The sequence below is a fragment of the Rhododendron vialii genome, chromosome 9a (assembly GCF_030253575.1).
Source record: "Rhododendron vialii isolate Sample 1 chromosome 9a, ASM3025357v1".
Taxonomy (NCBI): Eukaryota; Viridiplantae; Streptophyta; class Magnoliopsida; order Ericales; family Ericaceae; genus Rhododendron; species Rhododendron vialii.
In genome coordinates this window covers 5,648,732-5,674,987 of record NC_080565.1, presented here as the reverse complement: position 1 = coordinate 5,674,987, position 26,256 = coordinate 5,648,732, and the positions used below count along the sequence as shown (strand labels likewise).

Genomic DNA, 26,256 nt, shown 5'->3' with positions numbered 1-26,256 from the left:
GAGCACTCAGGTCTCAGTGTAAATACACAAACTGAAAATACTCAAGGTCCAGTTAATAATGCATCCTAGCTGATAAAAAAATGATGCAGTCTAAGAATCGAATTAAAATGCACTAGTACCTCTTTGCATAATTTTGTAAGACCCGCGAACAAATTAGCTATGATACTTATTTTTCTTCTTTTACGCCCTTTTTTCAGCAATTCTAGATGTTTTTGATTCCCGAGTCTTCGAGACGGGGCGATATACTAAGTCTGACAAACTCATGGTAAGACTTGGGTTCTCATAGGTCTTACTCGCTCATAAATATTTTGTGAACACTTTTCTGCACATTGATTTGCTTTTAGCCTTGAGTTCTTTGTCTCTGTTCAATTTTTTTACCCTCCACCCAACTCTGCTTGTCATACAAGATCAACTGAATGGAGGAATCAATATACTTTACAAGACCGGCCAGTAGCCTCTTACCCTTACAATACGTTGCTATGTACTCCTGTCCAGCGTACAGCACTCTTCCCTGCCCACCTTCAAAGCTAGCCACCTCATCGTCGTCCATTCATTATCTTAACAGAAATCTATTGCCCGAAATCTGCTCGATATCTAATGACCTAAATACTATCGTTCTTTGTAGTCGTTAGATGGACTTCATGTCCAAATAGCCAGCATCAATCGTACTTTCTTTCTATTTATGGAGAATTAACTTGAAGTGGTTTTTTCTTTCTAAGATAAGATATTAACTCTTCCAGTCATCTGTTCAATTTTTGAAAGGAAAGCCATATTGATATGAAAACTATCCAATTCCCAATATGTTGGCCCAATTGTCTTTTATGCTATATAGTGAAATGTTTAATGCTATTCTTAAAATCTGGATCGAGCAAAAGGGTAAGTAGAAACTGTTTTGTATAAGCACGAAAGTCTTCGGTTTTTTTTTTTTTTTTTGAAGCTTCGATGAATTCCTATTCCAGGCTCCAGAGCTTTACCAATTTCCACGCCTTGATGCAAGCTTCTATCATCCCGTCCTATCTCCACTTAAGAGAGTCGTAAGTGGGAAAACTATTAAAGATCTTCAAAGAATCAGGTTTCTCTCATTCACAGGTTCTATCTTTCCAAATACTTTAAAAAGTCTCTGTTTCATCTAGAGGCCATTTGATTGCTTAGTTGATGCTACTCATTTTAAGTCCTCCAATTTACTTTTGTTCGGTTCTTTTATTTAATAACTTGGTGAGTTTAACGTGTTTCACGGGTTTGCAGGTTCTGTGGACCGATGGATGCGAAATGGAGTTTCTGAAAGGCCATTGAAGTGTTGCCAAGGAGATTGGAGGCTTGAATAGTGATAATTTTTTTTTTGAAAAAGTCAGAATTCGCTTGCTCCTTCCGGCCGGGAGTCACAGGCGTCCGCTGGGGCCCTTGAGGAAGTTGATGCTGAGCCCACCGGAAGATTGTTTTGGACGGTGGTCGTGCCCGTCCTGACATTCAACGCATGTTCTGTTTTACTTTTTGATTTCTCAAGTATTTTTAGGCCCAGTAGCTATAAGTGGGCAATTCTAGTTCAATTTTAGCGTTCTGAATTTCTAAGAGAAGGCTAGAGAGAAGCAAGAGCTAGCAACAAGAAGTAGAGATCTCCGATCGATGGCGCCTATCCCCACAGCACTTGAAGATCCGCTGCACGATCGAGCTGCTAAAACACCCCTTCTAGGAAGGATATGAAAGCTTACTCTCAAATAACTTTGCCTTGAATAGTTTTTAGCTTTTTTATTCTGTTTCGATTGCATGACAAGATCGCTGTTTCAGTCAATGAAATTGATTTTATTATATTTTCCATATGTTTTGTGCTTGTATTCAAAAGTTTAAATACAGGTCCGAAAATGATTTTCTTGTGTTATCCATTTGGGTGATTTTGAGATAGATTATGCCCGTAAAACAAATTGGATATTTATATATTTGGAGGTAGAAATGGTGTGTTGGAGTGAGAAAGATGGAAATGGAAATAGATCTGAGAAATAGACTTAGGGAGCTTTCATCCCTTTTGATTTCTGTTAAAATTGCTTATCTCTTTCTCACCCCCTCGCTTTGTTCATCGTCACGAGGGTATGCGCATTTCAAGTCTCATCTCGATAATCAAAATTGTTCATTTTGTCCAGATTAACTTCTTCTACATTGTTTACATAAAAAAATTAGTTCAATCGACTATTGTTAAGTGCTGGATCTAAATATCCAATTCTTGAGTCAAGAATTTTGAAGCCAAAATTACAAACTTTACATCAATTAATTACAAATATCTGATTGAGCTGAAGTTTGGCATGGCCTCCGAATAAGTGGAGCCGAACAAATTAACAACTTTGATCATCTATAAATAGACTTGGAATAAGCATGCCCTCGCCGACAACCAAACAAGATTAATCTCCTAAGAACCAAACAAGAGATTGAGCGATGCTAGTTTTCCTCGGAGGAACACGATATCCAACAACAATAAGTTTAGGTACACTACATCCAACCACTACATATTTTGTAGGGCTCACATTGGATTCCAAAAAAATACAGAAAAATATTCATAAATTTTATAATATATATTATGGGGCTCTGTAAAAAAATCAGCTCCAACAAATATCGTTAAGTATTATTTCTTGATTCGTAGGAGCGAAACTGTGCAGTTAAACAGTTTTGTTCCTATAAATCAAAAAATAATACTTACCGATATTCTTTGGAGCTGATTTTTTACAGGGTCCCATAAAATATTATTCTAAAATTTATGGACATTTTTCTGTATTTTTTTCGGGGCCGGAGTGAGCCTCATAAAAAATGTAGTGGATAGTGTAGTGGATGAATGGTAGTATATGTAGCATCTCTCAAAAAACTTTGTTTTTCAATTCTTTCCTTTCATAGAGAAATCTTTGCATGAGTAGTTATATAGACACAAATATGGGCCTAACCGTATACTAGCCCAACTGCAAAACAGCACTGCAGGGCCTAAGAGTGACATTTTGGCCCAATTCTAAGATAATACTTTTAGCCCGAATTGAAAAACATAACACGCAAGTCATTGGGCCTAATAAGCCGAATGACTTATTTTTTGTTCTTATTTAAATTTTTTTTCATTTATTAGTTTTTCGTCAATTTTTCGTGAATTATTATTTCTTCTTGATGAGAGGAATCTAAAAAATAAAGATTTATGATTGCAAACGAGTTTTTTTAAAAAAGACAAAAAAATTGACTTATTGGCTTATTTTTGTCTTTATTCAAAAAAATTAGGTTTCGATCATAAATTTTTTATTTTTAGATTCCTCTCATCATGATGAAATAATAATTCACAAAAAGTTAACAAAAAACTAACAAATGCGAAAAAAAAATTTGAATAAGGACGAAAAATAAGCCATTTGACTTATTAGGCTGAATGACCGTAATAATTTTCACTCTCCCACTTAATGCCTTGTTGTGTGACCAAACATTTTCCTAAATAATTCTCCTTCCATTCCATTAAAGTTGGTCCCCTACAAAATTAAGTGTAATTTTTAAGCTTAAAAATAAGGTACTTATCAAAATACTCCCTTTTTTTTTTTTTTTTTGTAATATTGATTTTGTTTGATAGATTTCGATCAGATATTTTGAAAGGTGCACATAACTTGAAATATATTCTAGTAATTCTTAAATTTGAATATTGCACGTAGTTTCATAGAGAACCAACTTTATGGAATGGGGGGAGTAATACTTTGGTGACCATATTAGAGTATCATATTTTGGGTACATACTATGTGATGTGTCACCAATGTATTGGTGTAATGTGCCTCATTTGCTCTTATGTAGTGGACTACATTCTACCAATGCATTGGTGACACATCACATATTACTCATTGTCCAAAATGTAGTACTCAAATGTAATCATCATAGCATTGTTCTACCCTAAATATTGAAACTTACCATTCACAAGAGCTTTTGTAACGGTGTCCCCTACTTCATCTTCGGTCTTGCAAGATATATATATATATATATATATATATATATATATATATATATATATATATATATATATATATATATATATATATATATAGACACACACACACACACACACACATACTTGAGTTGAATCTTATCAGCCTCCACAACCTCCCGAACAAAGTGATGCTTGATGGCAATGTGCTTTGTTCAGCTATGGTAAACGAGATTCTTCGTAGGTCATGGCCTTTTTAGGTGCTTCAGAAACAATGTTCTTGACATAGACTACCCTGAAGTCTAGGTCTCAAACTGTGTTTGGATATATGTCTAGGTCTCAGGATGTGTTTGGATGTTGGACTTGTGGACTTGTGCAGGGAATTTTTTTTCCTCGCAAGGACGTGGAGGGAAAACAGTGCAAGGAAAAAAGAAGGGGACAAGTTGGATTTGTTTGATATATATATTTCTAGTGTCTCTTGTTCATCTTTGAATACCTCCATATATAAATCCTACATCGAAACACAGCCCAAGAGATATTCCCAGGCCGGCCTTCGAGCTAATTAAGGCGCCCTCATTTTTTTTTGCTGATTTCTAGCGGACTGAACCGTTCAATAAAAAACTGCTCGGATCAAGCCCTTTCCGATCATTTTTTTTGCTGATTTCTAGAGGGTACTTTTAAAATCACGTTCTGATCACTTTGAGCGGCTCGGATCGTCTCAATTCGATTGGGAAATGGGAGTCTCGCACGGTAAGCCCATGCGGGATCCCTTGAGGGAACCGGACTATATATATATATATGTGTGTGTGTGTGTGTCTAGATCTCAGGATGTGTTTGGATGTTGGACTTGTGCAGGGAATTTTTTTTCCTCTCAAGGACGTGGAGGGAAAACAGTGCAAGGAAAAAAGAACGGGACAAGTTGGATTTGCTTGATATATATTTCTAGTGTCTCTTGTTCATCTTTGAATACCACCATATTTAAATCCTACTACATCGAAACACAGCCGAAGAGATATTCCCAGGCAGGCCTTGAGCTAAGGCGCTCCCGAAGTTTTGCTCAAAACTAGGATCCCAAATAAGTATAGGAATAGGCAGGTATATATCCTTACGGAATAGCTTAATTTTGATATCTAATAGGTACATGGTTCAAGTCCTAGAGGCCTCTCTTTTCCTTCCCTATTAAAATATTTTTTTTCCTTCACAAGTTTGTCTTAGGCCCTGGTAATCTCAAGAACGACACTGTGCCCAGCCGCTTGCCTGCGACCTAAATTCATTCTACTAATTTTGTACTATTGATGATAAAGTATTGTACCTTTCATCTCATTTTCTTCAAACGTCAACGATGGCAGCTAGATACATGCCGGCGAAGGGATGCTTTTATAGATATTCTTATCACTTTTTATAGATATTCTTATCACTTGATGGCAACTATGGGAGATCTTGGTGAAATCAGCTGCAATCAGACAGGTAGAGGTCAGAACGAACTTATATTTTTTGTGTACTCTGGTGACTGAGGCAGCCCTAACGATACGATTACATGATCTTTCATACCTTCTTTTGTATACCCATAGAAATTGAAATTAACATTTCAAAATTCTCCATTTTGAAAGAGGATGTTTCATTAGATGAGAAGAGGATAACTATTTGAGGTCTTGCATGAATTAGACTACAGAAATAGCTGTGAATTTGTTTCCTCTTTAATATATGTAATTAACCAATTTAAAATTCTGAAGTCCGCTTAGTAACTCACCAAACCTTGGCACCCTACTACGGTTCCTCCGACTAACACACACTTCTTTTGCACTTGTTATATTTACATTTACATTTGCATTTGCAAGTCCATTGTTATTCGATTTCAACATGCCAATCACATCCCTGTCAAACACTTATCCTACAGGAATTAAAAATTATTACGTGGTCTTGGGATACGTGGTGCCCCAAAATCCTTCGTCTCCGCACATTTCTGTTGGGCTTTGTACTCAATGTATGGATTAAGAAATTGATAAAAAGTACTTCATCCCAAGGTAATTGTTTGGTTTTGAGTTTTTTTTTTGGGTGCAATGAGTAGTAATGAATTGAGAGAAATAGATAAACTTATTGAGAATTGTATAGAGAGTAAAAATAAATAAAAATTATGACTTGAAGTATTACATCACTTGTAACATTAAAGTATTACATGTTGACCAAGAAATTGAAATGAAATGGTTGTTGAAAGTTTCTTTGACGTGAAAACTCCTAATTAGCTTATATAGGGAGAAAAAGTATAGCCACAGCGGACGGACACAAGATTTTTATTTAGCGGGGGCTTCAGTCACAATAATTTCTACCTCAAAAGTAAAACATAAATTCCATAAGTACATACTCCAACTAGTTAGGATTGAGGAAGAGACGGGGTTTTTTTTTTTAATCAACAAAAAAGGATTTTAAAAATCTTTGAAAAGAATTACAAAGATTTAACGAATCAAGGGCACACTGGAAGAGACAAAATTGTGTGCATATACATAGCCACTACTTAATTTTATACATGTAACCAAAACATGGTTGATGATAAATTGGAAATTGTAGGCGGGGTTCCATGTTTATAAGAATTTTTTTTTAATCATAACACATTTATAAGATTGTTTAGAATTTTTCCTCTTAACAAGGGATTTGCAAGGCCAATTTCATAATAATTTTTTTAATTAATCTGAAAAATTAGTACTACAATTAGTAACAAAACAGGAGTTGTGTAGGAGCCGGAGACCCCCTTGTGTTAGCCTCTGGCAAGCTCACATAATAGAAATTTTACATTAAAATGAGAGACCCGTAAAATAGAATGACGTTTTATTTAGTCATGAAAAAATTGTTAAAGGGTTATATAAGAATTAAGATAACCTTCTAAAGCAAGCGAAGCTTCACACGGCCCGGAGGAAGCTAAAAGACCCTCTCATCCGCGAAGTGTTTTTTTTTTTTTTGTCCTGGTAGGAGAGGTTAGTGCAATTTTGATGTAGGACAAAAATGGAGAGTTTTTGTATTTTATTTTCTTTGTTTTAGAATAAGATTTTGGTTAGGAATATTTCCGTTTAGGTTAGAATTACTAACTTTCCGTATTCGGTTTAATTTTGATTTTTGCCTTTATTAGAATTCTTGGTCTACAAGAATTAAAATTTTATTTTAATTAATTAGGAAATATGTTTTATTTAATGCCGCTTGTTTTGGCATGATTTATTATTTCTTTTACAGTAGGATTTCTAGGGTTAGGGTCTTATAAAAAGGGCTGTAACCTATTCAATTATTAGACTTTTAAACTTTTATCAATAATATTACAGAGATTTTCTCTTTCTTTCTTGTGCGCAAGAATTGCTCGTTGCGACGAGTTGTTTATCTCGTTTGGACTAGTACGCTAACTAGTCTCTCGTGAATTCCGCCGCGTCAAGTGGTATCAGAGCAAGGCTTTGCCTGGTTCGATGTCACCAAACAAAGTTGAAGACACACCCATTGACGTTGGTCGTGGGCGTGCTGACCTAAGGAAGATGATGGAGCATACCCGAACACAAATGCAGGATCGAAGCACTCAGTTAGCCGAAATCCGTCAAGATACTCGCACTCAGTTTGCAGAGATCCGTGATTTACTGCATTGGTTGACTCTACAAATTCGCCAAAGGCCAGAAAGGGTTGAGAAGGATCGCGCGTTGGGATTTGCCCATCGCCAACCTCCTAACCAGAATAGGAACCGCGTTGAGGGATTTGCCCGCAACCAGCCTATTCACCAAAACGTCTCCGGAGGATATTCTTATTATCACTACGATAGTAGGAATGAATTTGAAGGCGAGTTATTCGAGGGCCATGATGATTATCAGTCGATAAAGCGACAAGCAAATTTCAGGTATTACAATAAGTTGCCAAAATTTAGTGGTCTTGAATTTTTTGAAGATCGTTTGGATTGGATATTGGACATTGATGATTTTTTTGAGTATACGAAAACTCCTTTTGAACAAAGGTGGAGGTTTTTATTATTGAAGCTTACGGGCCCGGCGCTACAATGGTGGTTAAAATTACAATCGTCAAGAGATCGATTGGGCAAGCGTCGAATTCATGCATGGTCGAGAATTAAAAGACTTTTGGTGGAGAGATTTTTGCCCTGGAACTATGAGGAATTACTGAAGGAAAAATATGGGCCAAAGCAACAGAATACAACCATTATTGTCAAAGATGTTGAAGAAGTTGCAAAAGAGGAGGGAAATCGGATTGAACTTGGTGACGAAGAAAAAGCTGGTGATAAAGAAGTTGGCGGCAAAGAGGAATGTTTGAGTGCCCCTATGCTCGAACATCGGTTGGATTTAGATGGAGGTGCAACCAATGAGGTAATTGCAAGTAAGGATGAAAATATCGCAACATTGTATCAAGTACGAGAACCAAAGGAAGAGGAAAGTCATAAATCAGGACATATAATTTCTCGACATGATGATGTCTTCCCTAATATTGAGCCTTGTGAGCCACACGGAAGTATGAGTGGTCCCAATGGTGAATTTGGTACAAGATCTCTTAATGCTACATCATTCATACATGATGTACCAATTAATTTTGCGATGGATCAACATAAAGAGAAATTGGAATTTCTGCATGACGTTCAATTTATTGATTTTCTTGGGTTGGAGCAGTTTGAGTTTTCACTCAATTCTCGTATTGTGAAAATTGTCAATCAATTGAAGTGTGCAGAAAAACTATCTTGGCAAGTGTACTTTTATTGGAAGACGAGCGAGAAGTTGAAGTATTCCAAATATTTATTTATTTGGAAAGGCAGGTGGCAAGTTTCTAATGAGAACTCGAGGGCGAGTTCTTTTGAAGAAAAGGAGACTGATGTAGGACAAAAATGGAGAGTTTTTGTATTTTATTTTCTTTGTTTTAGAATAAGATTTTGGTTAGGAATATTTCCGTTTAGGTTAGAATTACTAACTTTCCGTATTCGGTTTAATTTTGATTTTTGCCTTTATTAGAATTCTTGGTCTACAAGAATTAAAATTTTATTTTAATTAATTAGGAAATATGTTTTATTTAATGCCGCTTGTTTTGGCATGATTTATTATTTCTTTTACAGTAGGATTTCTAGGGTTAGGGTCTTATAAAAAGGGCTGTAACCTATTCAATTATTAGACTTTTAAACTTTTATCAATAATATTACAGAGATTTTCTCTTTCTTTCTTGTGCGCAAGAATTGCTCGTTGCGACGAGTTGTTTATCTCGTTTGGACTAGTACGCTAACTAGTCTCTCGTTTGGTGGAGAGATTTTTGCCCTGGAACTATGAGGAATTACTGAAGGAAAAATATGGGCCAAAGCAACAGAATACAACCATTATTGTCAAAGATGTTGAAGAAGTTGCAAAAGAGGAGGGAGATCGGATTGAACTTGGTGACGAAGAAGAAGCTGGTGATGAAGAAGTTGGTGGCAAAGAGGAATATTTGAGTGCCCCTATGCTCGAACATCGGTTGGATTTAGATGGAGGTGCAACCAATGAGGTAATTGCAAGCAAGGATGAAAATATCGCAACATTGTATCAAGTACGAGAACCAAAGGAAGAGGAAAGTCATAAATCAGAACCTATAATTTCTCGACATGATGATGTCTTCCCTAATATTGAGCCTTGTGAGCCACACGGAAGTATGAGTGGTCCCAATGGTGAATTTGGTACAAGATCTCTTAATGCTACATCATTCATACATGATGTACCAATTAATTCTGCTATGGATCAACATAAAGAGAAATTGAAATTTCTGCATGACGTTCAATTTATTGATTTTCTTGGGTTGGAGCAGTTTGAGTTTTCACTCAATTCTCGTATTGTGAAAATTGTCAATCAATTGAAGTGTGCAAAAAAACTATCTTGGCAAGTGTACTTTTATTGGAAGACGAGCGAGAAGTTGAAGTATTCCAAATATTTATTTATTTGGAAAGGCAGATGGCAAGTTTCTAATGAGAACTCGAGGGCGAGTTCTTTTGAAGAAAAGGAGACTGATGTAGGACAAAAATGGAGAGTTTTTGTATTTTATTTTTATTGTTTTAGAATAAGATTTTAGCTAGGAATATTTTCATTTAGGTTAGAATTATTAACTTTCCGTATTCGGTTTAATTTTGATTTTTGCCTTTATTAGAATTCTTGGTCTACAAGAATTAAAATAAAGGCAAAAATCAAAATTAAACCGAATACGGAAAGTTAATAATTCTAACCTAAATGAAAATATTCCTAGCTAAAATCTTATTCTAAAACAATAAAAATAAAATACAAAAACTCTCCATTTTTGTCCTACATCAGTCTCCTTTTCTTCAAAAGAACTCGCCCTCGAGTTCTCATTAGAAACTTGCCATCTGCCTTTCCAAATAAATAAATATTTGGAATACTTCAACTTCTCGCTCGTCTTCCAATAAAAGTACACTTGCCAAGATAGTTTTTTTGCACACTTCAATTGATTGACAATTTTCACAATACGAGAATTGAGTGAAAACTCAAACTGCTCCAACCCAAGAAAATCAATAAATTGAACGTCATGCAGAAATTTCAATTTCTCTTTATGTTGATCCATAGCAGAATTAATTGGTACATCATGTATGAATGATGTAGCATTAAGAGATCTTGTACCAAATTCACCATTGGGACCACTCATACTTCCGTGTGGCTCACAAGGCTCAATATTAGGGAAGACATCATCATGTCGAGAAATTATAGGTTCTGATTTATGACTTTCCTCTTCCTTTGGTTCTCGTACTTGATACAATGTTGCGATATTTTCATCCTTGCTTGCAATTACCTCATTGGTTGCACCTCCATCTAAATCCAACCGATGTTCGAGCATAGGGGCACTCAAATATTCCTTTTTAATTCTCGACCATGTATGAATTCGACGCTTGCCCAATTGATCTCTTGACAATTGTAATTTTAACCACCATTGTAGCGCCGGGCCCGTAAGCTTCAATAATAAAAACCTCCACCTTTGTTCAAAAGGAGTTTTCGTATACTCAAAAAAATCATCAATGTCCAATATCCAATCCAAACGATCTTCAAAAAATTCAAGACCACTAAATTTTGGCAACTTATTGTAATACTTGAAATTTGCTTGTCGCTTTATCGACTGATAATCATCATGGCCCTCGAATAACTCGCCTTCAAATTCATTCCTACTATCGTAGTGATAATAAGAATATCCTCCGGAGACGTTTTGGTGAATAGGCTGGTTGCGGGCAAATCCCTCAACGCGGTTCCTATTCTGGTTAGGAGGTTGGCGATGGGCAAATCCCAACGCGCGATCCTTCTCAACCCTTTCTGGCCTTTGGCAAATTTGTAGAGTCAACCCATGCAGTAAATCACGGATCTCTGCAAACTGAGTGCGAGTATCTTGACGGATTTCGGCTAACTGAGTGCTTCGATCCTGCATTTGTGTTCGGGTATCCTCCATCATCTTCCTTAGGTCAGTAAGCCCACGACCAACGTCAATGGGTGTGTCTTCAACTTTGTTTGGTGACATCGAACCAGGCAAAACCTTGCTCTGATACCACTTGACGCAGCGGAATTCACGAGAGACTAGTTAGCGTACTAGTCCAAACGAGATAAACAACTCGTCGCAACGAGCAATTCTTGCGCACAAGAAAGAAAGAGAAAATCTCTGTAATATTATTGATAAAAGTTTAAAAGTCTAATAATTGAATAGGTTACAGCCCTTTTTATAAGACCCTAACCCTAGAAATCCTACTGTAAAAGAAATAATAAATCATGCCAAAACAAGCGGCATTAAATAAAAGATATTTCCTAATTAATTAAAATAAAAATTTTAATTCTTGTAGACCAAGAATTCTAATAAAGGCAAAAATCAAAATTAAACCGAATACGGAAAGTTAGTAATTCTAACCTAAACGGAAATATTCCTAACCAAAATCTTATTCTAAAACAAAGAAAATAAAATACAAAAACTCTCCATTTTTGTCCTACATCAGTCTCCTTTTCTTCAAAAGAACTCGCCCTCGAGTTCTCATTAGAAACTTGCCACCTGCCTTTCCAAATAAATAAATATTTGGAATATTTCAACTTCTCGCTCGTCTTCCAATAAAAGTACACTTGCCAAGATAGTTTTTCTGCACACTTCAATTGATTGACAATTTTCACAATACGAGAATTGAGTGAAAACTCAAACTGCTCCAACCCAAGAAAATCAATAAATTGAACGTCATGCAGAAATTCCAATTTCTCTTTATGTTGATCCATCGCAAAATTAATTGGTACATCATGTATGAATGATGTAGCATTAAGAGATCTTGTACCAAATTCACCATTGGGACCACTCATACTTCCGTGTGGCTCACAAGGCTCAACATTAGGGAAGACATCATCATGTCGAGAAATTATATGTCCTGATTTATGACTTTCCTCTTCCTTTGGTTCTCGTACTTGATACAATGTTGCGATATTTTCATCCTTACTTGCAATTACCTCATTGGTTGCACCTCCATCTAAATCCAACCGATGTTCGAGCATAGGGGCACTCAAACATTCCTCTTTGCCACCAACTTCTTTATCACCAGCTTTTTCTTCGTCACCAAGTTCAATCCGATTTCCCTCCTCTTTTGCAACTTCTTCAACATCTTTGACAATAATGGTTGTATTCTGTTGCTTTGGCCCATATTTTTCCTTCAGTAATTCCTCATAGTTCCAGGGCAAAAATCTCTCCACCAAAAGTCTTTTAATTCTCGACCATGCATGAATTCGACGCTTGCCCAATCGATCTCTTGACGATTGTAATTTTAACCACCATTGTAGCGCCGGGCCCGTAAGCTTCAATAATAAAAACCTCCACCTTTGTTCAAAAGGAGTTTTCGTATACTCAAAAAAATCATCAATGTCCAATATCCAATCCAAACGATCTTCAAAAAATTCAAGACCACTAAATTTTGGCAACTTATTGTAATACCTGAAATTTGCTTGTCGCTTTATCGACTGATAATCATCATGGCCCTCGAATAACTCGCCTTCAAATTCATTCCTACTATCGTAGTGATAATAAGAATATCCTCCGGAGACGTTTCGGTGAATAGGTTGGTTGTGGGCAAATCCCTCAACGCGGTTCCTATTCTGGTTAAGAGGTTGGCGATGGGCAAATCCCAACGCGCGATCCTCCTCAACCCTCCCTGGCCTTTGGCGGATTTGTAGAGTCATCTCCTGCAGCATCTCACGGATCTCAGTGAACTGAGTGCGGGTATCCTGACGGATCACAGTGAACTGAGTGCGGGTATCCTGACGGATCTCCGTCAACTGTGCTTGTTGATCCTCCACCATCCTCCTTAGGTCAGTAAGCCCACGACCAACGTCAATGGGTGTGTCTTCTTCTGTGTTTAGTGCCATCGAACCAGGCAAAGCCTTGCTCTGATACCACTTTACGCGGCGGAATTCACGAGAGACTAGTTAGCGTACTAGTCCAAACGAGATAAACAACTCGTCGCAACGAGCAATTCTTGCGCACAAGAAAGAAAGAGAAAATCTCTGTAATATTATTGATAAAAGTTTAAAAGTCTAATAATTGAATAGGTTACAGCCCTTTTTATAAGACCCTAACCCTAGAAATCCTACTGTAAAAGAAATAATAAATCATGCCAAAACAAGCGGCATTAAATAAAAGATATTTCCTAATTAATTAAAATAAAAATTTTAATTCTTGTAGACCAAGAATTCTAATAAAGGCAAAAATCAAAATTAAACCGAATACGGAAAGTTAGTAATTCTAACCTAAACGGAAATATTCCTAACCAAAATCTTATTCTAAAACAAAGAAAATAAAATACAAAAACTCTCCATTTTTGTCCTACATCACGCAGCGGAATTCACGAGAGACTAGTTAGCGTACTAGTCCAAACGAGATAAACAACTCGTCGCAACGAGCAATTCTTGCGCACAAGAAAAAGAGAGAGAATCTCTGCAATATTATTGATAAAAGTTTAAAAGTCTAATAATTGAATAGGTTACAGCCCTTTTTATAAGACCCTAATCCTAGAAATCCTACTGTAAAAGAAATAATAAATCATGCCAAAACAAGCGGCATTAAATAAAACATATTTCCTAATTAATTAAAATAAAATTTTAATTCTTGTAGACCAAGAATTCTAATAAAGGCAAAAATCAAAATTAAACCGAATACGGAAAGTTAGTAATTCTAACCTAAACGGAAATATTCCTAACCAAAATCTTATTCTAAAACAAAGAAAATAAAATACAAAAACTCTCCATTTTTGTCCTACATCAAATTTCAAATATCTAGAGGGAGGTGCCCATTTTCATGAGAAACCTTGAGAAACCTCAAGAGAGGTCAGTGCAAGGTTTTAGAAAGCAGTAGCGGATTGCGTAGCGGTACGTAGCAGGAGTATCAAATACTAATGCATAGCAAGAATCAAGTGTCGCAACCATGACTTTTTAAAAAATTATTTTTGGCGCCAGGACACCTGAAGCGGGCAAATAATCAGATAAAAATCGATATGTAGCGGAAATCGATCGACACGGGTGTGAAATTTTGCTAACGTCAGTGTAGCAGGCTTTAGCGATATCAGAGGATCGAAATCCTTTGGTCAACGTTGTTTACCCAAACAATACGTAGCAGCCGATACGATACCTAGCTGCGGATATTTAAATCCTTTTTGGTCAATGTAATTTTACCCAAACAATAACTTGACTTTACACATAAACACGTGCCTCCACTCATGTTAGTTTCTCTCAAGCCAATTCAAACTAAACCATATGTCGAAAGTATGAGTACGACTTATTCACGGCGCAGCAGTCAAAAAGTTATTTGCAAAAGCGCTAAATTACAGTCATCCGTTTCAGCAATCAACGGTCCGGATTTTAACAAGGTTATGAATTCCGTACCGTATTGGCCGGTACGGATCGGTACGTACCGGTATTGTCCATATCCTGTACCCTAAACCTCTAATTCCGTTACGGCTCAAATACCGGTCGAACTGGCCAATACTGGACGGTACCGAAGATACCGGATAGTACCGGACTACTTTTAAATTTATTTTTTTCTTCAAGTACTGGTCAATACCGGACGGTACCGGACAAACACCGGAATATTTTTTATTTTTTTTGTTTTAAAAAGTGTATATTATATTATAAATTCCTTTAGGTAGAAAAATAACACTAACAGCGATCAATCCAAAACGGTACCCGGTATCTCACCGGTACCGATACATACCGTACTAATAAGAAAATCGGTACTCTAGCCGGTACAGTATTCAAAACCTTAGATTTTAATGAAATCCAGACCGTCCAATTCACTTTAGACGTGCGCAATCCGGGTTTCATAAACTTTTTCACGGAAACGACTGCAAACAAGTTTGTCTCCCAGAGTATATGCAGCAGTAGAAGCACAGTTAATGTAAACAAGAAGGAATTGGTAGCGTTTAGATCTCCACATTACTTTCATCTCTACTGTGACTTGCAACCACTGTCTTGAATATCTGCACCTCTTTTGGAAAAAAAGTTTACCCAAAAAACCACTAATTTCTCCCTTCAATTCTTTTCTTGTGTGCGCACTCTTACTCCAACCACTTCAAATTCATTTCCATTCACAAAAACAGGTTCCTCGAATCAGTTTCATAACCGGAAAATACGTAACGATGCGATAAAAACTCTGTTTTCTCAAAAGAATTAGTTTTTTAAATCTGAAGTGCTGGACAAGTAGTCTACCAATTATGAATCCATATCAAGACTGATATAGCACTGCCAATGCTTCTAGACAGTCTGGGCTACTTGACAGTGGAATTGCAACTACTTCACCATGCATAAGTCAGAGTTATTTAGCTGACGAAGTCGTCCTAGGTCGCGGTCACCAGAGTAGGCGTGCGGCACGTTTCCCAAAATCGTATCCATGAAGCCAGCTGCCTGATAACAACCCTTATCAGTGCGAGGTTTCTTCCCGATCAACACGCAATTTTAGTTTATAGTTTTCCTAGTAAAAGGATGCATGGTCCCGGATGTGAAACCAGGGCCATTTCTTCTACGACTGAACAAATGCCACCAGCATTAACATGATTATTTTTTTTTGGAATTAACGGTCATTGACGAATTCTAACGCGTTGCATGATCATATATACGATTAATAAAACTATAATCGACAGACTATACGTCAAAATTTGACATATAATTCAACTCTGTTTTTCGATGTTAAGTGCACGACAAGTAGGCCATCAATTATTTCTGGGCTTGCTATTAACCTGGTACGTATTCTGTGATGATTTCTAGTTATTCAACTGGAAATGAAAGTACAACAGACCCATGTATTCATGTAAGATGTCTACGGAAAACTATTCCTATAATTAATTAGTTCATACGTGAATCCGGGGAGGTGTCCTTCAACTTAATTATGCAATTCAAAGACTTCAAATAATAGTAGATCAAGATTTTTTTTGAACAGCGAAAAAGAATTTCATTAATAAATATAAATGATACATTGTGATTATGGGTCACTAAGGAAAATTTTGCATGGAAGTCCAGGTATTTGACCAGTGGCGGAGCCAATGTAGGCTCACCGGAGGCACTGCCCCCACTGCATTATTATTATTTTTTATATAGTTTTAGTTTTAGTTTTTCTCGAATCGAAACAGATATTGCTTTTTATGTAGTTCAACCAGCTCGTCCAAATACGCACATATAAAGAATATTTTGTTCTACAGCTCAAGAATAGGGTGGACATTATAACATTACTATTTTATTTAGGATTCGTACTAGGTGGATGAACTGAACACTGCTCTAAAATTTGAAAACTCGAGTTCATTTTTCGTGATGTAACACCTGTCCACGGTCCGGATTGGATTGGATTCCTTTGAATCCAATCTTAATCCGTATCTCACGGTTTTTAGAAATTTAATCCAATCCTAATTCAAAAGTCTCACGGTTCGGTTCCAATCCGAACCGTGAATCACGATTCAGTCCCGGTTTTATTCACGGATTTCCTTCCATTTAAATAAAATGATGCTACTGCCAACTAAAAATGCAAAGTGCAAACACTTATTAATTATGACATTCCATAACATTACACTTATAATCCCTTAAGTTTTGTATATCATCACATCAATGTAAAATTGTTAAAAAAATTCATAACAATTCATAAAGTTGTAGTTATTTATAAATAATATACATACACATGTATATTTTTTAATTTTATTTTTTAAAATATCTCGCGGTCCGGTTCGGTTAATCCACGGTTTTGAAATGAAAATCCAATCCTAATCCGTATCTTATGGTTTTTTAATTTTCGAATCCGTGTCCCGACCATTAATCCATGGACAAAATCCAAAATGCACGGATTGGTTCGGTTCAGTCTGGACCGGTTTCACGATTCTCGATTTTTCTTGGACAGCCGTCTAACACACAAGCCATCGTTCTATTGCCAAAAAACATCAAGTTCTGGGTCTGTGGGATGGGATGTCTGAGATTCGCTGTCATCGGAATATTTATTTCTAACTACACCACTGCATTTGACAGTGGTTCAAACTTCCCTAATTACAGCTAACAATGTTGACTTTCGCCGAGCAAAAAAGAGTCTATATAGAATAAGTTCAAAAAGAAGAGATTAGTTATGTAACAAATCACTTGCTCAATTTGAGTTTTAAGTTTGTCCCTTGGTGACTTGTGAAGTGACCTTCTAAATGAAACATCTATATGTGGTGATTAACTGAGACATGATCTAAACGCAAATTTGGAACTAATTAATGTATATGTTCAATCCACACTCCAAACTATGTCTGTCGAGAATTTATGACTTGGAAAACAGTTTTATTTTCCATAAACCTAGCTAGCTAGAGCCTTATTTGTTAAGCAATGTCCAAGGAATTGTCCTAGCAAAGGATGTAGGATGCTTTGAAATGGATCTATATGTTCTAGGCTCTCGTGCCAACTTAATTTATTGGGATGTTTTCATGTAGTTGTGATGCTGATTTATACTTTCCCTTTGGTCTCCGCATCATTTTTTTTTATATAGATAACTAATAAAATCTCTTCTTTGTTGTTCAAAAATAAAAATAAATAAAAGAGGAGTTGCAGCAGGAAAAATGCCTTGCCCCGTCGCTTAAATGTTATCGTTTCAGACAACATACACCACAATAGTCGGTGTTTCATCAACCCCGAGAGGTTGGCCGAGTGAGTATGTCTATTTGCAAAAGCAACTAAAGGACTAATCCCCCAGACTTCTTAAATTCGAATCTCACGAGAAGACTAAACATTAATTTTTGACCTCGGGGTCATTGGAGGTTCGCCCAATCATTAACTTCAGGACCTTCGTATTAGTCGAGATATGCAAAAGCTGGCCTAAACATCTAGTTATTAATTTGAAAAAAAATAGTCGGCGTTTTATCCTAAAACACTTACAATAGTCGACATCTCCGGTCTCCACATAAAAAATCTATTGAGCAAAATAAAAACATTTGGCCGAGTATATAAGAAAAAGATTCTGCTTTGACAAGGTTCAATCCTGATCGATCATAGTTTTTTACTTTTTAGATTCCTCTCGTCATGACGATGCAATAATCCCCACAAAAATTGACGAAAAACTAACAAATACGAAAAAAATTTGAATAAGGACAAAAAAATAAGTCAATTGACTTATTTAGCCGAACGGGATCGAACCATTAGTAAATGATTTCTGATGCATTACAGCCGGATTCTAAGCTGCTCGTAACATAGTTTTCTTCAACTTCTACATTTCTAAAAGCATTCCCATTGTAATATGCAAATAGGTGTGGATAAGCAAATTTAACAACAATGCTTAAAAAAATATCATATTGTAATAAGCAAAATTACAAGTCTTTTACCAAATAACCAAATTCTACTCATTCCATAACAAAATTTAACAACTTTTACCAATAACCAAAACTCAATAACCAAAATCATTTTTCAAACTCAAAACTCAATAACTTAAAACACCTCACATTGGCATCATCTCATTGAGACGAATAATTTGGTGTAGTCGGGCGCGTGACTGAAACTTGTTTGCAATTGGATAATGTGCATTGTGTATAATGGAGTTTTACATAGCTGGCAATGACCGAGACATTATTTCCGTTTGACCTAACAAAATGACCGAGACATCAAATATAAAAAATAAGCTGAACTTCATATCTCCTACCCTTTATAATATCCGAAATGCTACTGGTACATACAATATGTGCATAGATTGTGCACAGATTTTATGGTGGGGTCCACCACGGGTCCCATATAAATGATCCGAGCCGTTCATTAAATGTAAAACTTTTTTTCAAGGGTTCCTGTTAAAAATTAGCTCAATCCAATATCTATAGATGCTTGATCTAATCATCTAACTTTTCATTACCTGGAAATCTGAATGAAAATTTAGATGATTGGATCGAGCACTTATAGATATTACATTGAGCTGATTTTTTACGGGAACTCTTGAAAAAATATTTTACATTTAATGATCGGCTCGGATCATTTGTGTGGGACCCGTGGTGGGCCTCACTACAAAATCTGTGCACAGATTGTATGTACCAGTAGCATGGTTCTTATAATATTCCCTTCTCTTCTATTCACAACGTCCCTTCTATTGTATTCTCTTGCTAATTGTTCACCAAAACTTTTGTTCCCTCGCAATTTCTATTGTCGTAAGAAAACCATGGCCCTTTGCTCATCCCTGCAGCCGAGGGAATTCTGAATGGGTTGCTTTCCCTAGCAACCAATCAGATTAACCTGGCATGGGGTTTCAAGGAAGACCTCGAAAAGCTCCGCAAAAGGTTAGAAATCATACAGGGCTTGTTACATGATGCTGAGAAGCAGAAAATAACATCAGAAGCTATGATTGCGTGGCTAAAGAAACTCAAGGCTGCAATGTGCGATGCTGAAAATGTGCTCGATGAATTGGCCTACGAAGGTCTCCGAAGAAAGATTGAGGTACAAAACCGGAACAAGGTGCGCAATTTTTTCTCCCACTCTAATCCAGTGGCAATTCGTTTCAAGATGGCTAATAAGGTCAGTAATATCAATAAATTGTTAGACAGAATTTCTAAAGCAACAAGTGATGTTGGTCTTAAACCAGCTGAGCATCTCCATGATGCTGTTGAACCTAGGGAATTCAGGAGGACTCTGCCTTTTCTAGGTGATACAGAAATTGTGGGGAGGGATGGTGATGTCAAGAAAGTGGTTGATTTGTTACTTGGCATTGACGTAGGATGTGATTTACCTGTCATTGCCATTGTAGGAATGCCCGGGCAAGGCAAGACTACTGCAGATCAGGTAGTTTACAAACAACTGAAAGTTTTGGAGAATTTTCACGATAAACGAATATGGATTCGTGTATCTGATAATTTCAACATCGTAAGGTTACTGAATGTGATGGTGGAATCTCTTACAGGTGAGAAATCTGATGCAAGAAGTGGGGAATTGAAGGATTAGTGAGAAAGCTTAGAGAAAAACTAAATGGTAAAAAATACTTGCTTGTATTAGATGATGTCAGGAATACGAATTCAGATTTATGGGTAGGCTTGAAATTTTTTTTGATAGAAATAGGTGGCTCTAAGGAAAACAAAATTTTAGTTACTACCCGTAGCATGGACGTCGTATCAGCAATGCGAACATCCCTGTCTTGCACCCATCAATTGACGCAGCTGTCGGACGATGATTGTTTAACGATATTTAGGACAAAAGCATTTGGCGATGGTGGACCAAGGGAAACTCAAAGATTATTGGATATTGGTAGAAGAATGGTGGAAAAGTGCAAGGGTGTGCCGTTAGCAGTAAACGCATTAGGAGGTTTACTGTACTCGAAACATGAGGAACAAGAATGGGAGTCCATTGAGAAGAGTGAAATGTGGAGTTTACTGGAAATAAACGATGAAATTCTACCAATATTGAGGCTTAGTTTTGACCACTTACCATCACCATCTTTGAAAAGTTCTTTTGCATACTGTTCTATTTTTCCAAAGGATCAAGTCATTATAAAGGACGACTTGATTCAACTTTGGATGGGTCTAGGATATCTTCAACCTTCTTCAGGAAGAAAGGAGGAAATGGAAGAGTTAGGCAATGAGTATTTTGTAACTTTATTGCGCAATTCGTTATTCGAGGAAGTGGAATTCGATGAGTATAACAATATCACAAGTTGCAAGATTCATGATCTTGTTCATGATCTTGCACTCCATGCCTCAAAGGGAACTTGTTTAACTCTGGATGCTAGTGAGGTGAAGAATTATCCCGATGTTCAACATTTGTCGTTGATTTTTACAAAAGAAACACGATTAGATATATCAAAAGAAAATGTTGGAATACTAAGGACACTATTTTTAGAAGGACATCTCCCCCAGAACACCAATGACTTTAAGTGTATACGTGCCCTGCGTTGTCTTGAAGAATCTTCTATGAAAGAAGAATCTTGTGCAGAAGAGTTGTCTTGTTCAATACCCAAGTCCATACATTTAAGGTATCTTGACCTCACTAAGACTCCTATTGTGAAAGTCCCAAAGTTTATCACCAAGCTCTACCATTTGGAAACACTGAAACTGCCATATAATATAAGTGAGCTTCCACCAGATTTTTGTAATTTGGCTAGCTTGAGACATTTTTATCTTGGAGAGATAAATGTACTTGAGAGATTCATGGAGCTCCCCAGAGATTTTTATATTCTAGAAACAGGTCGAAAGAGGAGATTGATGACAATGAATATAGGGCAATTGAAATATTTGCTAACATTACCATTCTTTGTTGTGGGCAAGGGGAGTGGCCATAGAATTGAAGAGTTAGGTAGCTTAAGCAAGCTAAGAGGTAGATTACATGTTTACGATCTACAACACGTGAAAGACAAGGAAGAAGCAGAGAAGGCTCAAATATTAGGAAAATCAGACATTAAAGAGATTCAATTTCACTGGGATGAAATCCTCGAAGAGTCCAAAAATAACCATGGGGATGTGTTGGAAGGACTCAAACCACACTGGAATGTTAAGGGACTAAGTCTTAGAAACTTTGGAGGAAGAAGATGGGCGTCGTGGATGAGTAGAGATTACTACTCACTTCTAATGCTAGTGAAGATCGAGCTAATGAACTGTTGGTTGTGTGAGCAAGTCCCAACACTCGGACACCTTCCGCATCTTGCGATTGTCAAAATGGGTGGCTTGAATAACTTGAAGCATATTGGTCACGAATTTTATGGACAGGACGAATGCATTATCGATAACTGCGATCGTAGAGAGGCAACAGCTCCAAGAATATTTCTAACATTGAGTGAATTAAGACTTGTTGATATGCCTCAACTAGAAGAATGGTCATACGTATCGCCATTGCTCGCTTCTGCCGCGAGCATGATAAACTCCTTCCCTTGTCTTCAGATTTTAGAAATTGAAGAGTGCCCCAAGTTGATAGCCATTCCAGGTCAGTTATTATCCATTCGGCAATTATTTATTACATCGTTTCATTTTCACCATAAAAAAAACTTTTATGTAAAAAAAAAAAAAAAAAGTTCATGTGAAATAATTGTATTAATTTTACTCTGCGTTGTTTAGGTGCACGCCATAAAATTAACTCGCAACAGAAATAGTTTAAAATTTATGGTACAAGATTGGTGTTGTCTAAAGAAAAAGAAGTTGTTCTTGAGGTCCAAGAAGGTTTGGGGTCAGCAAAGTCCTCAAATTTTGCTCCGTAAGTATTTTCTTCTTGTGGAGGTAAAATAATTTAACTCTAAAAATAGTGTACTCCAAGTTTATACACCTAACACCCGAAATTGATAAAATATTTTGCGGGAATTATTTTTTTGCCCAAACAAAAGAAAAGCCATAATGAAAGATTGAAAAAGAAGCAGAGAATTCCTTTAACACTCTATTTGGAACTTTTGGAAAATGAGGGAAGAGATGAGAAAATAATTTAAACGAAAAATGGAAGGATAATTTCATTGTCCTTACTACCCTGTTTTTCATTTTTGTCAATTTTCTCTCAAACCAAACAAGGGGAGAGAAAATTTTTATACTCTCCCTTTCTTTCCCTTCCCTCCTCCACATTCCAAACAAAGAGATATGACAATAGTGGAAATGGATGGGCTGAGTTATTTGCCAAACCAGCTAGAAAACCTAGGTTTCTTGAGAAGTTCGAAATGTGTATATCATTGCTATAACGTGATTGTTTCAATTGACGAAACAGCAACATTCAATGGCTCGACATCGCTTCAACGACTTTCAATTAATGGGTGCACGGAGTTGACGTGTTTGCCAGAAGGGGTGCTACAACCAACCCTTGTAAAAATAAGCATAGACAATTGCCCAAACTTAAAAAAGCTCAATTCAATTGACGAAACAGAAGCAGTAGCAGTCAACGGCTCGACGTCCCTTCAACAACTTTTGATTCGCGGATGCCCGGAGTTGATGTGTTTACCGAAAGGGCTGCTACAACCAACCCTTGAAGATATGGTCATATCTTGGTGTCCAAAGTTGGAGACACCCAATCCAGATGCATTACGCAGCCTCACATCCCTCAAGCAACTGGAGATTAGAGACTGTCCAAATTGGGGGAGGGGTTGGGAGGAGGGGTTGTTTTGCACCACCAACGTTAGAATATTGTCTTTAGGTGATTTCGGAGAGGAGTATATAAAATTACCCTGGCCCTCCACAAGTGCTCCATCACAACCCTCCACAAGTGCTCCATCACCACCATGGAGGCATCTCACCTCCGTGAAGAATCTAAGATTATATGGATGGCCAGAGGTCAAGTCTCTCCCTGATCAACTTGAGCACCTCCCTGCCTTGATAGATTTCATAATTCGAGGGTTCAGTGGGTTGGAATCTCTGCCGGAGTGCCTGCGCAACCTTTCATCCCTTAAATATTTGGGTATATTTGATTGTCCCCTTCTGGAGAAAAGATGCGAAAAGGGAGGCGAAGATTGGCACAAGATTGCTCATATTCCACGCATTTATATAGGTATAACTTGTTCTTCGAATTCCATGTCTCATTGATTTCATCTCTCTCTCTGTGACTACGACACACGGGTGTGTCTTGTCGTGTGCGTATGTCAAATAATCCATGGAAAAATTTATCTGACCTAATTATTTGGTGTGATTATTGGGCTTTCAGATAATAGGAAAATACAGGGGAGCTAAAGTGTAGCCTCTCCTTGCAGATGAAGAATGAAACTCCCCTACGAATCATGTAAGTTTTTATTTACTGCATTTTCTTTTGTTTGCTTATTTTCAGACTCGGTTCTCTAAATGTAATAACGGCCTCGGTTCTCTCGGTCTTGCACAGCTAGGCTTTAGGAATTCCTCTGCAACAAAAAAAAAAAAACAGGGATTGTGACGTATTGAAGAAAGTAGTTCTTAGAGAAAAACTAATTCATAGAGGAGCTGTGAATAAGTTGTTTATGGAGGCGGCAAATCTTATCCGTCTATTTCGACAATTAACGGTCCAGATTTTAAAACTTTTTTTTTGTCACATTTTATATATCAACGGGATTGAGGGAGTTAACAAGTTAGTATGTTAGTTCACAGAGGGTCTAGAAGCTGTCCATAGCCCTGAACCCCACCCGCGCCCCTCGCTTGGCTTGAACCCTTGCCCCTCCACTGAGGGAGGGGGTGAACTTACCATCTAAGCTAGCATGGCCGGAAAAGTTCTTTTAAAATCTGGACCGTCCAAACCAGTTTTGGACGCGCGGGATTCACCTTCGTAAATCTTATTTACGGAAACCTCCGTTAGAAAGTTTTTCTCATAGTTCTTAACTAATTAGCTCCTTTATATATTTAAATCTTGTGAGTGAAACGGTTTTAGTGACCCGTTCTTGTGTTCACTGAGCACTCAGGTCTTAGTGTAAATACAAACTGAAAATACTCGAGGTCCAGTTAATAATGCATCTTAGCCGATAAAAAAATGATGCAGTCTAAGAATCGAATTAAAATGCACTAGTACCTCTTTGCATAATTTTCTAAGACCCGCGAACAAATTAGCTATGATACTTATTTTTCTTCTTTTACGCCCTTTTTTCAGCAATTCTAGGTGTTTTTGATTCCCGAGTCTTCGAGACGGGGTGATATGCTAAGTCTGACAAACTCATGGTAAGACTTGGGTTCTCATAGGCCTTCCTCACTCATAAACATTTTGTGAACGCTTTTCTGCACATTGATTTGCTTTTAGCTTTGAGTTCTTTGTCTCTGTTCGATTTTTTTACCCTCCACCCAACTCTGCTTGTCATACAAGATCAACTGAATGGAGGAATCAATATACTTTACAAGACCGGCCAGTAGCCGCCCCCTACAATCCTAATCTCAGAACAGGTAACCTCTTACCCTTACAATACGTTGCTATGTACTCCTGTCCAGCGTACAACACTCTTCCCTGCCCACCTTCAAAGCCAGCAGCCTCATCGTCGTCCATTCATTATCTTAACAGAAATGTATTGCCCAAAATCTGCTCTATATCTAATGACCTAAATATCGTTCTTTGTAGTCGTTAGATGGACTTCATGTCCAAATAGCCAGCATCAATCGTACTATCTTTCTATTTATGGAGAATTAACTTGGAGTGGTTTTTTCTTTCAAAGATAAGATATTAACTCTTCCAGTCATCTGTTCAATTTTTGAAAGGAAAGCCATATTGATATGAAAACTATCCAATTCCCAATATGTTGGCCCAATTGTCTTTTATGCTATATAGTGAAATGTTTAATGCTATTCTTAAAATCTGGATCGAGCAAAAGGGTAAGTAGAAACTGTTTCGTATAAGCACGAAAGTCTTCGGGTTTTTTTTTTTTTTTTGAAGCTTCGATGAATTCCTATTCCAGGCTCCAGAGTTTTACCAATTTCCACGCCTTGATGCAAGCTTCTATTATCCCATCCTATCCCCACTAAACAGAGTCGTAAGTGGGAAAACTATTGAAGAGTTTCAAAGAATCAGGTTTCTCTCATTTACAGCTTCTATATTTGCAAATACTTGAAAAAAATAAAGTCTCTGTTTCATGTAGAGGCCATTTGATTGCTTAGTTGATGCTACTCATTTAAGTCCTCCACTTCACTTTTGTTCCGTTCTTTTATTTAATAACTTGGTGTGTTTAATGTGTTTCACGGGTTTGCAGGTTCTGTGGACCGATCGATGCAAAATGGAGTTTCCAAAAGGCTCTTGGAGTGTTGCCAAGGAGATTGGGACGCGGGGGCTCTGCTGCCCACCATGGGCAGCAGCCCCAACCCACACTCACACACGGCACCGTTTTATCAAAGGAAAAAAAAAAAAAAAACTATTCCACTTGCAATCCTATGGAGCAGAAACGTGATTATGAGAGCCTTAGAGTTAAAATTTAATTATGTCTCTTTAGAATAATATGATCAGAATAATAAGATCTTCACGTCA

The 26,256-nt window shown here is 37.1% G+C and overlaps 2 protein-coding genes across 10 annotated transcripts in view; both read left to right on the top strand.

Moving 5' to 3' along the window:
* The window catches only part of LOC131300616 (putative disease resistance protein RGA3), a 31,358-nt gene extending 5,312 nt beyond the window's left edge, over nucleotides 1-26,046 (top strand). Inside the window, exons 4-6 of one of the 9 annotated variants that reach the window (XR_009191017.1) lie at nucleotides 24,901-24,968; nucleotides 25,111-25,187; nucleotides 25,694-26,046. The gene's annotated coding sequence lies outside the window, so the exon portion shown is untranslated. Of the gene's footprint in view, nucleotides 1-197; nucleotides 266-407; nucleotides 918-959; nucleotides 1,818-24,022; nucleotides 24,117-24,900; nucleotides 24,969-25,110; nucleotides 25,188-25,693 lie in introns of those variants that run through there. The other 8 variants (XR_009191016.1, XR_009191012.1, XR_009191013.1 and 5 more) reach the window with 8 other exon arrangements.
* LOC131300617 (putative disease resistance protein RGA4) lies at nucleotides 20,338-24,146 on the top strand. Its single transcript, XM_058326545.1, has 3 exons — nucleotides 20,338-22,305; nucleotides 23,068-23,841; nucleotides 23,995-24,146. Exons 1-3 carry the CDS (start codon nucleotides 20,493-20,495, stop codon nucleotides 24,018-24,020), a joined length of 2,613 nt encoding a protein of 870 aa, XP_058182528.1. The 5' UTR covers nucleotides 20,338-20,492; the 3' UTR covers nucleotides 24,021-24,146.
* Nucleotides 26,047-26,256: the final 210 nt, after the last annotated feature.

Excerpts from the sequence above, each read along its gene's own strand:
- LOC131300617 (XM_058326545.1), top strand. The coding sequence starts at position 20,493 with ATGGACGTCGTATCAGCAATGCGAACATCCCTGTCTTGCACCCATCAA. Across the intron at positions 22,306-23,067 it reads CAAGTTGATAGCCATTCCAG|CAACATTCAATGGCTCGACA; the intron begins GTCAGTTATTAT and ends TTGACGAAACAG. Across the intron at positions 23,842-23,994 it reads TATTCCACGCATTTATATAG|ATAATAGGAAAATACAGGGG; the intron begins GTATAACTTGTT and ends TTGGGCTTTCAG.